This window comes from Juglans microcarpa x Juglans regia, chromosome 1S (assembly GCF_004785595.1).
Source record: "Juglans microcarpa x Juglans regia isolate MS1-56 chromosome 1S, Jm3101_v1.0, whole genome shotgun sequence".
NCBI lineage: Eukaryota > Viridiplantae > Streptophyta > Magnoliopsida > Fagales > Juglandaceae > Juglans > Juglans microcarpa x Juglans regia.
The window spans coordinates 18,362,986-18,374,614 of record NC_054595.1 but is presented as its reverse complement, the minus strand read 5'-3'; the positions used below and the strand labels follow the sequence as shown (position 1 = coordinate 18,374,614).

General features: G+C 38.8%; 2 protein-coding genes across 3 annotated transcripts; both read right to left on the bottom strand.

The window, feature by feature from the left end:
• Nucleotides 1-2,121: 2,121 nt before the first annotated feature.
• Nucleotides 2,122-3,049, bottom strand: LOC121246831 (FCS-Like Zinc finger 15-like). 2 transcript variants are annotated; one of them, XM_041145126.1, is made up of 2 exons: nucleotides 2,670-3,049; nucleotides 2,122-2,515 (listed from the first exon to the last, which is right to left on the bottom strand). In XM_041145126.1, the coding sequence occupies exons 1-2, from the start codon at nucleotides 2,897-2,899 to the stop codon at nucleotides 2,323-2,325; spliced, it is 423 nt and encodes a 140-aa protein (XP_041001060.1). In that variant the 5' UTR covers nucleotides 2,900-3,049; the 3' UTR covers nucleotides 2,122-2,322. The 2 variants fall into 2 exon arrangements, with proteins under 2 accessions (XP_041001060.1, XP_041001059.1); XM_041145125.1 differs by having other exon boundaries at nucleotides 2,123-2,515; nucleotides 2,664-3,049.
• A 6,985-nt stretch (nucleotides 3,050-10,034) lies between these two features.
• On the bottom strand, nucleotides 10,035-11,018 carry LOC121247370. Its single transcript, XM_041145733.1, has one exon. It carries the CDS (start codon nucleotides 11,016-11,018, stop codon nucleotides 10,035-10,037), a length of 984 nt encoding a protein of 327 aa, XP_041001667.1.
• Nucleotides 11,019-11,629: the final 611 nt, after the last annotated feature.

The window sequence follows — 11,629 nt, the reverse complement described above, 5'->3', positions numbered from 1 at the left end:
AATTTCTGTTCCCCAATTATATTCTATGCTTTGAACGTCTATTTCAGGCCCACCTTGTGAAGTTGTGGGGGTGAGAACAGAAAACCCCAAGTGTGTTTGTTTTGAATCCATTTTCCTGGACATGTAGAGGATAGCCATACCATAATTAACAGATTTTGTTTGCACTCTCCAATTTGTATATTTGCAAGTTCTACTCAATGCATAGCATAAATTAAGCAGATGGGTATCCTATCTTGTACTCTAACCAGTTCGGGAATCTGTACATGTTGATGCCAGGTAAATCTAACCAACTTCCTGAACTCAGGGTCATGTCCGTATTATGCGGTTTGGATAGTGAGTTGAGATGAAATGAAAGTTAAAAGTTGAATAAAATATTATTAAAATATTATTTTTTAATATTATTATTATTTTAAGATTTGAAAAAATTGAATTGTTTATTATATTTTGTATGAAAATTTGAAAAAGTTATAATAAAGAGATGAAATGAAACGTTTATTGTATTCAAACATGCCTAAGTTCTATTATAAATCACACCATTTGAGAGAGAGAGAGGGAGAGAACACTCCTGGTGATGGACATGTTCCAATCAAATCAAGCACCATGTTTTAATTCCAGAACTTCAAGAATGGCATTTGCGTGACACATTGTTGAAGAGGTGGTGGTAACCGCTACACTAATATAAGATATTTATGTTTTTTGTTCTTTTTGAAAATGCTATACGTTTAGGAAAATATTCTGGGATATCAATAGAGTTCTACTTGCTTTATAAGCACCTTAATTTTAATCTAAGAGTAATGCTACACAGTCGTGAAATGCGCAAATGTCATGCAGTAGTTTTGAAAAAAGAATGGAGTCTATTATTAAAAAATTAATTTATTTTCATGCGGGTTCTATATTTTTTTACTTTTTTCAAAGTGATTCACGGCGTTTGTGCACTCACGACTGCAACTATCATTTCTCTTTTATACGAGGAATGTTATTCATCATCCCACACCATACACTTTACAAATTTTAAAATTATTATTTTTTATTTTATTTTATTTTTGTTAAACTAATTGAGTTGTTCTACTTATCATCTATACACCATACACTTGTTATAGAAAAAATGAAAAAATAAAATAAAATAAGTGTGGTGTGGATAGAGATAATAAGCATAATTATTCTTTTTATATAGCATATTTCTCCTTAATTACGGACCATCTTCCCAACCTCCATTAAAGCACTGTTCTGCTTGTAGGTACCTTAGCTACACATTCACCCTCACAAATTGTGATAAAGACCAGCATCCGAGGACACAATATTAATGGCTTTGCATTCTCATTTTTCTACAAAGAATAAAAAACCACACATTCTCGTCCTAAAGAGCACCATGTTTATATGAGATATATTATTTATCAGCTACGGTTCACCTCGCACTTGATGCAGTTTTTTTTTTTTTTTTTTAAATTTTATGTTAGACTCATCACAGACCCATCATTCTAATTTCAATCTCTCTCTCCTCAAACTCTATCACTCTCTTCGACCTCTCTCTCCTCAAGCTCTTTCTCATCGAACCCCCACTCTCTCCTCAAGCTCTCTCTCTTTGACCTTTTTCTCTTCTCAAGCTCTTTCTCATCGAACCCCCACTCTCTCCTCAAGCTCTCTCTCTCATCAAATCCCTAGCTCTCTCATCCAACTTTCTCTCTCTTCTAGCTCTCTCTCCTCAATCTCTCTCAACAAACCCCCTCTCTCTCCTCATGCTCTCTCTCATCAAACACCCTAGCTCTCTCATCCAGCTCTCTCTTCTTAAGTTCTTTCTCATCCAGTTCTCTCTCTTCAACGAGGAGGGGAAAATGAGTAACTAATTCACTTGTTAGTGAACTCAGTTCAAATGTAAGGTGTGGGGTGTAGAGTTCAGTTGATGAGAAGATTTATTCTCTTTATATATAGGAAATTCTACTCATATCTCCGTTCTACACACCACAAGTGATTTTTTTTCTTTATTAAATATGTTGTGCATGAATGAGAAAAATTTCTTTAATTTAGCAAGAATAAAAAATAAAATAAAAAAATAAAATATGATGCGTAATATAAAGATGACGAATACTAACTAAACCGGCTCATATATAGTAAATACCATTAATGACCTCAGAGATGTGTTTGGGGGTTGGGGGTAATGAATCACATGACTTCTATGGCTTGATACAAGAAGAAAATAAAAATAGAAAAGATATCAATGTCATTACAAAATCAACGGATCAGGTTAACACTGGATCACAGTTCCAAAGAAAAAAAAAATCCATTTTCTCAGTTTCATGATACTCTCTCACTCTCTCTCAGTAGTCAGTAAGCAAACCCGCCTGCTCGGTTTTTTGCCCCTTTGCGTTGACGACGAGCCGTGGAGGAAGAAGAAGACGACGACGAAGAAGTTGGTTTCATGGCAGCCAATGAACAGTGGTTTTTGCTAAGACTCTCTTCCTCGTCCATAAAAATCTGTCTGCACCTGCACTCCACGCTACAAAATGCCCTGTCCCCTCTGCATAAGGCATATACACCAAAATATATTACAACAAAAATTAAAACATTAACACAAAACAAATAAACCCAAGAAAGCCACAAAGAAGAACATGAGAGACAGACAGACAGACAGACAGATTTGGTTGGAAGGGGGGGGGGGGGTTTACTTGTACATGTAGATGTCTTTTCCAGGCAAGAGCTTTTCGTAGCAGAGAAAACACTGGTCAAGGAAAGTGGGTCCTGGAGGAATTAGCGAATGGAGGTTTTTACAGGAAGAGGAGGAGAGATCAGAAGGAGATGAGGACTTGTTGATAAGCAACATGGCGGTCTTGTTGATAACCTGTGTGGTTTTCTTGCTAACACCACCATTTTGGGCTTCCAGTACTACACTCAGACCCACCATATCTCATTCTCTGATCTCTCTCTCTGTAGAGCCCAGAGTTCCGGCGACGGTGGTGGTGGAAAGAGAGGATTTGGTTGACGAAACTCCAGAAAATTAAATAGAAGCGAGAGAGAGAGAGAGAGAGAGAGAGGGGGGCGATAGTGGGACCCCTATAGCAATGGAGCAGTAATAAAGGACAATTAGCGTAGCGAACGATTTGACTGCTTTTGCTGATTAACTGTCACGTCTCTCTTTCGTTTCGTTTTCTTATTTTTCTTTATTTTTTACAGACCATATTTTTTTTTTATGTTTTTTATATTTTTCTTAAATTAAAGAAATTATTCTACTTGCCGTTTATATATTACATACTTAATAAAAAAATTATTTATGATTTGTGATGTAAAAATGATGAATAATTTTTTTTTTAATTTTTGGAGTTATTTCGTTTGTGGTTACATTTCAATTTAATCGGAGATTTTTTTAAATCTTTTCTATTATAATTATTATTATTTTTTATTTTATTTTTATAAAATCAATTGAATTGTTCTATTTATCATTCATACATCACATATTTATTTTTAAAAAATATAAATAAGATTAAAATAAATATAGTGTACGATGATAATAAATAGAATTATTCTTATAATATAGGGGGCGGGAGAAGAATCATGCCCAGTCGCAGGAGAGCTGTCGTGCGAGCTTTTTCTTGGACTGTTTGAATAGGTTGCATGTGCGCTGCGATTCATCATGTTTTGATTTTGAAGGCGAAAGGGGCAAACAATATTTGCATGTCTCCTTCCCAAAGCCAAAAAATCTGTTCTTGGGTTTTGTATATTTGGTTTTCAGTTCCTGTAAATCCAAGTGTCCTGAAAACACACCAAATTGCTGTCATTTTTTAGTAGATATATATGAGCCAATAGATACCACATATACATATTATAAGCTGATTACACATTAATGTAGTAGCAAAGACAGCTTCTTTAATTGTTCTGGTTTGGTCTTTGTAACGCCCCGACCCCGAGGGTCCGGAGAGTTAACTCATAAAACCTGATAATCAGCTCTAACAAGGCTAGAGTACTTCCAAATTTAAGAATATATCTATTTTTCAAACCTCAAATCGAACGTAAAACTTCAATTAAATAAATCAAATAAACTCATTTATCCAATATTCAATCCAATAACCCAAATAAAATCAACTCTTCTTCATGTCTCAAATAACAATTAGAAATAATAAAACATTAACATAGTCTCCACAAATCGTCTAAATCCATTGAAGTAAACTTAAGAAAGATAATTAATATCCAACACCAACACTAATATCATGAGATACCCAACAACAAATCAATGCTAATCTTCTCCATAGACTCTAATACTGATCTCCAGCTGAACCTTCAATGTCATCTGAAATATTATGGAGATAAGGGGGGTGAGTTATCAACAACTCAGCAAGCAGAGAGCATATACTAGCATGTAAACATGAGCATTTATAACATTTAATAAGCCGAACAAAACATTTACTTTCAGAATGCAAAAAAAAAAAAAAAAAAAACAAACAAAACTTGTACAAAAACTTTAGAGTGAAATTTTCAGAAAAATAAACTTATTCCAAAAAGAACATCCGTTGGCATTTCCAAACTGAAATATTATAATTAAATCATCTCTTAGCATCACTTCGGGACAATACCATGTTTAACCCCCGTGGTAGGGTTATAAACCACCATTATACCCGTGGCTGGGCCATTTCCCATGTTTCACCCCCGTGGTAGGGTTATAAACCACCATTATACCCGTGGCTGGGCCGTATACCATGTTTCACCCCCGTGGTAGGGTTATAAACCACCATTATACCCGTGGCTGGGCCTTAACAGAAACAGAACGGATTTCATCGAAAATCCGGTTACACACATATACCAAGTCAGACTCCATGCCAAGATTTTCAAATGGCACATCATATCAAAACAAATAACTAAAAGCTTCAGATCATTTCACATGTTCGAGATAAACATAAACAAAGTATTCTCATTTGTTCATAACAAAACTTTTAGAATTCCTTATTCGCTCTTTTACATAGTTCAGAAGTACAGTACACAAAACTAGCTCATGTCTACACTAGTCATGACAGAAAAATACTTTCTCTTATATAGAATTTATGCATATGCAGAATAAACATCTGAGGTTGTTTTCAGATCATCTCTTTCAAAAGAAAATAAACACATTTATTCTCAAAGTCAACCTCCTTTTATTTATTTTATGCAAAACTAGTATATAAACCCCGCTTACCTGACTTCTTCGTATTATCAACACCTTGAGTCAGAACTCTAGTAGTAACACCACCTAAACAAAACATATACCCAACATTTAATAACCAATCTAGTAAGCTACTATTTATTGAGTAATAAGTCAAAACAGTCCCTTCTTAACTCAATAACTATCATGACAATTAAACCCGAACAGCTCTCTCCTCAAACCATTCGCATTTAAAACCCAAAACAGCCACCTTTTTTTTAACACCAAACCAACCATAGATATTTCCAAAACCAATAACAGCTACTCCAATGATTAAAACATAACCCAAACCATACTTCACTTCCAACCTTCAAATAAAAATTTTTAGTGCCAACATCAATGTTTTAGACATTCAACAATTCAAGACTTGTATAAAAAAATATCCAATACCGCTAGCTCAAAATACTCATAAATTTCCACCAAATAGTCTCAATTAATAGCCCAAAACAATCTCACAATGCCATCCAAAAATCATACTCCTCAACTTCAAAAATTCCATCACACTCCACCACAATCCAACATATAAAGCTTCAACACAATATAAAATTTATACTCGTAACAGATTGCCAAAAGTCACAGCAGTAGTGCAAAAAAATCTTACCCAACAGAGTCACGAACACTTCAAACCACTTCAACCCAACACAACCCACTGTAGTCTACGCCCAGAAAATTTATAGCAATCTCTAGTGAAAGAGGAAGTGACCTGCGCAAGGAAGGCTTGAGAAGTTTGAGTGTGTGCGCGTGAAACACAACCAAAAAAATATATAATGAGAGAGGGCTGTGTGTGTGAAATTACAGAGTATAGAACAAAATTTAGAAGTGAGATTAGTGAATAGGAGGGATGATTACTGAGAGAGAAGTTTCCAGAGGGCGAACTCGACAACAGCACAAAACCTTGAGACCCACGAAGACGCTGCACATTGCCGAAACCCAAAGGAAGAAAAATTCACAAAATTATCTAAGAGGCACCGATAAAACAGAGGAAGGGAAGAGAGAGAGCGATGGCTCACCTTCGAAGAACCAGAAAATCGAAACCCACGGAGCCAAAAGTGCATGCCAAGAAAGGAACACCAGTCCACGCGAGAGAGAGTCTGAGTGGTTTGCAAAAGTGGTGAGGAAGGCTCTTCATGCGCGGAAACAGCAAGAGAAATCGTGGGGCGTGGGAAGCAGTTGCACGGGAAGGGAGAGATTCACGGATTGGCAACCGAAATGCTGTTTTCGGAATGAGGAAGAAGAACAGTACACGGCAGAAAGGGAATTAATCCCTCCCCCAAAACGACGCCGTCCTTCCCCCTCAAGCTGCTCGTGGGCCGGGCTTCATCTTAGCTGCAAAGGGGCTGGGCCTAAAGCCCGGTTATCACATTCTCCCCCCTTAAAAAAATTCCATCCCCGGAATTTGCTACAAGCAATTAGGATCATCGTCGAACAACTGTGGGTACTTGGCTTGCATATTCTCTTCTAATTCCCAAGAGGCTTCACTGATAGCATGATTATTCCATACCACTTTAACCAATGGAATAGTCCGATTACGTAACACTTGTTCTTTCCTTTCTACAATCTGCACCGGCTCTTCTGTATAAGTCAAATCTTCCTGAAAATGAAGAGGCTCGTAGTCGATAATGTGGGTGGGGTCAGGTACATACTTCCTTAACATAGATACATGAAATACATTGTGTACTCCTGAGAGTGCGGGTGGTAGTGCAACCCTGTAAGCCACTGGTCCAATCCGATCAAGAATTTCAAATGGTCCGATATACCTAGGGCTCAACTTACCCTTCCTTCCAAACCTCATAACTCCCCTCATGGGTGCAATCCTCAAGAATACCTTGTCCCCAACTTCAAATTCTAATTGACGACGCCGGTTATCTGCATAGCTTTTCTGTCGACTCTGAGCTGCTCTCATTCTAGCTCGGATGGTCTCAATCTTCTCTGTTGTCTTCTGAATGATTTCCTGACCCAGAAATTTCCCCCACTTCGTCCCAATATAAAGGGGATCTACACTTCCTACCATAAAGTGCTTCATAAGGTGCCATCTCAATACTAGCCTGGTAGCTGTTATTATAAGCAAACTCGACCAAAGGCAAGTGTCGAATCCAAGTCCCCTTAAAATCCAGCATACAAGCTCTCAACATGTCTTCCAAAATTTGAATGGTTCTTTCCGACTGACCATCTGTCTGTGGGTGAAATGCTGTGCTGAAATTTAACTTAGTGCCCATGGCCTCTTGTAAGCTTCGCCAAAAATTTGAAGTGAAACGCGGATCCCTATCTGACACAATGGACACAGGTACCCCATGCAACCTCACTATTTCCTGTATATAAAGCTCGGCTAGTTTCTCCAACTTATAAGAAACTTTGATAGGTACAAAATGAGCTGTCTTCGTCAAACGGTCTATGATCACCCAAATTGCATCTTGTCCGGTCGGTGCCCGTGGAAGGCCTGTAACAAAATCCATAGAGATATGCTCCCATTTCCATTCTGGAATCTGAAGTGGTTGTAATAACCCTGCTGGTCGCTGGTGTTCTACTTTCACCTGCTGGCATGTTAAGCACTGAGCCACAAATTGAGCAATCTCTCTCTTCATGCCTTCCCACCAAAAAGACTCTTTCAAATCTCTATACATTTTTGTACTACCCGGGTGAACTGTGTAAGGGGATCGGTGCGCTTCTTCAAGGATAAGTCTTTTTATTACCACACTGTCCGGCACACAACATCTGTTTCCAAACCTTAGCACTCCATCTTCAGAAACATTAAACTCAAGTCTATCCCCTTTTTCTACCTCTTCAAATAATCTCGCCAACTTAGAATCTTCTTTTTGGGCAAGTTTGATTCTGTCTATCAAAGTTGGTTGAACTATTAAACTGGCTATTAATGCTTGCTGATCACCCACAACTACTTCAATAGTGGCTCTCTCCAAGTCCATTAATAAGCGGGGTTGGGTGGTAAGAGTTGCGATTACCGGTCCCACTGGCTTCCTGCTAAGTGCATCAGCTACAACATTAGCTTTGCCTGGGTGATAGTTAATGTTGCAGTCATAGTCCTTGACTAGTTCGAGCCATCTCCTCTGTCTCATATTCAGTTCTTTCTGCGTGAAGAAGTATTTCAAACTCTTGTGATCCGTGTAGATTTCGCACCTTTCACCATATAAATAATGCCTCCAGATTTTAAGTGCAAAGACAACGGCGGCCAACTCTAAATCATGTGTGGGGTAGTTTTGTTCATAGGTCTTCAATTGCCGAGAAGCATAAGCTATTACCTTTCCATGCTGCATCAAAACACACCCCAAACCCAAACGTGAAGCGTCACTATAAACCACAAATCCACCTCTTTCGCTAGGGACTGTTAGAACTGGGGCCGTCACCAATCTCTTCTTCAATTCCTGGAAGCTTTCTTCACATTTTTCAGTCCAAACATACTTGTTGTTCTTCCTAGTAAGGGCGGTAAGGGGAACCGCTATTTTTGAGAAATTGTCTATGAACCGACGGTAATAACCAGCCAAACCCAAGAAACTCCTAACTTCGTGCACATTGGTTGGTTGAGTCCAGTTAACTATTGCTTCAATCTTCCCGGGGTCTACAGAAATGCCATCCCTTGAGACCACATGTCCCAAAAATGCGATAGACTCAAGCCAAAATTCACACTTCTTTAACTTAGCAAATAATTTCTTATCCCTGAGTGTCCCTAGAACATGCCTCAGATGGTCTTCATGTTCGGTTTTGCTCTTGGAGTAGATTAATATATCATCAATAAACACCACTACAAATTTATCCAGAAACTCATGAAATACTCGATTCATCAGGTCCATAAATACTGCTGGGGCGTTGGTTAAACCAAAAGGCATGACTAAAAATTCATAGTGGCCATACCTGGTCCTGAAAGCTGTTTTAGGCACATCCTCCGCCTTGATTTTTAATTGATGATAACCCGATCTGAGATCAATTTTAGAGAACACCTGTGCACCTTGCAACTGATCAAATAAATCATCGATGCGGGGCAATGGATATTTATTCTTTATGGTCACCCGATTCAGTTCCCTGTAGTCTATACACATCCTCATTGTCCCATCCTTCTTCTTCACAAACAAGACTGGAGCTCCCCAAGGTGACACACTAGGCCTAATGAAACCTTTGTCTAACAAGTCTTGCAACTGTTCTCTGAGCTCGGCTAACTCTGATGGCGCCATTCGATAAGGGGCTTTGGAGAGGGGCGCCGTGCCTGGGGCTAATTCAATAGCAAATTCTACCTCCCGATCAGGCGGTAATCCAGACAAATCTTCCGGAAAAACTTCTGGATATTCCCTCACAATAGGAATCTCTTCTAGATTCAATTCTTCCTTTGGTTCAACCACCACAAAAGCCAAATACCCCTGACACCCGTCACGTATTAACTTATCAACCTGAAAAGCAGAAATAACTGATGGAGGGATACGCACCTTGGAACCCATAAATCGAAGTTCCTCATCTTCCGGAAACTTGAACACTACTTCTCTTCTAAAACAGTCAATACTAGCATAACTGGAAGCTAACCAATCCATCCCCAAAATCACATCAAACCCAGTTATAGGAAAGACTATCAGGTTAGCTGGCATTTCCTTCCCACTAATCGTTATAGGACACTTGAGTAAAATCTTGTTACAAGTCACTATATCACCAGTTGGGGTAGAGACCCTCAAATTGTAGTCCATCTCATCAGCATCAATGGGACACAATTTAACAAAATCCCTTGAAATAAAGGAGTGGGTAGCCCCCGAGTCAAATAAAACAGTAGCCTTATTGAGAAATAAGGTAATAATTCCTGGTTACGTCATACAACCCATAGAGATAATAAGATAAATAATCCTTAATTCTCAACAACGAACATTTGAGGAGATGGTTAGAGAATTATACCTGTGATGACATCCTCCTTGTCCTCAGCTTCTCCCGGTGTCAAAGCAAACACCCGAGCAGGTACCGTCCTCCGCTGATTATTGCCTTGACTATTCGGCCTGAAGTTTTGGGGTGGGTTTGGCCTTCTGTTGTTCTCCGCAAGCAATGGACATTCTCTAATGAAATGCCCATCTTTACCGCATTTGAAACATGATCCCACTTCCTTCCTGCACTCCCCACGGTGTATGCGGTTACAGAACTTACAGGGGTTAGGTGTAAGATTTCCCTGCATCTGTCTCTGACTCGAACTGCTCCCCTCATTTCTCTTTTTCCATTGCCCTTGATCCGAACTAGGAAAACCTTGTGGAGTAGCTCTCTTCCTCTGTTCTTGCAATTCAGCACCCCTCTTAAGATTCTGTTCAACTAGTGTCGCTTTGTGCACTAATTCTGAAAAATTCTGAATCTGTAAGACCATCACCCGCTCATAGATCCTGTAGTTCAAACCTTCTTCAAACTTCCTAGTCTTTTTCTCCTCATCGGGAATCAAGTATGCAGCAAAACGTGATAATTCTGCAAACCTTGCAGCATATTGGCGCACAGTCATGGTCCCTTGCACCAAATTGGCGAACTCTCGAGCTCTTGCATCCCTATCTGCCTTAGGGAAAAATCGATCGAAGAAACTCTGCTTGAATTGAGCCCAAACAATTACTCCAATCCCCTCAGCTTCCCTGATAACTTTCTCAGAATTCCACCATCTCTTTGCTTCTCCAGATAGTTTGAATGCTGCGAACTTGACTTTTTGCTGATCGGTACAATCCAAAACACCAAATATTTCTTCAATGTCTTGTATCCAATCTTCCGCAGCGTTCGCATTACCTCTTCCATCAAAGGTGGGAGGATGTGTTAGATTAAATTGTTCGAACGTGCAACCCCCACCATTGTAGTCTTCATTCAAATCTTCAAGAGTTCGAACTCTACGACGAGCAGCCATCCTGAAAGTCTAAACTCGGTGAAACGTTCTAAAATAAAAGAAAACGAAAATACCAAATGAATAGAAATATATAAGAGGGTAAATAAAATATGTATATAAACACATATACACATATATATATATATCAGATAACTATGCCAATCTGGCATCACTTATTACACACATATATCACTAGAATGCTCAAGGTTCCCAAACTCAACTACTATCATCAGCCAAATCTAAACCTCAAATCCCATCAAGAACAGTCTTAATGTCCTTGAAACTCATACTTAAATACCCCCATGACTATCCTTATAATCCTCCGATTCCTATTTTGAAATTCCCACATCTTATGAACCCACAGATATCTAAACCTCCAAGGTCTACAGTATGCAGAATTCAAACCTGGCTCTGATACCAACTGTAACGCCCCGACCCCGAGGGTCCGGAGAGTTAACTCATAAAACCTGATAATCAGCTCTAACAAGGCTAGAGTACTTCCAAATTCAAGAATATATCTATTTTTCAAACCTCAGCACTCCATCTTCAGAAACATTAAACTCAGGTCTATCCCCTTTTTCTACCTCTTCAAATAATCTCGCCAACTTAGAATCTTCTTTTTGGGCGAGTTT

Excerpts from the sequence above, each read along its gene's own strand:
- LOC121246831 (XM_041145125.1), bottom strand. The coding sequence starts at position 2,899 with ATGGTGGGTCTGAGTGTAGTACTGGAAGCCCAAAATGGTGGTGTTAGC. Across the intron at positions 2,516-2,663 it reads AAAGACATCTACATGTACAA|AGGGGACAGGGCATTTTGTA; the intron begins GTAAACCCCCCC and ends TGCCTTATGCAG.
- LOC121247370 (XM_041145733.1), bottom strand. The coding sequence starts at position 11,018 with ATGGCTGCTCGTCGTAGAGTTCGAACTCTTGAAGATTTGAATGAAGAC.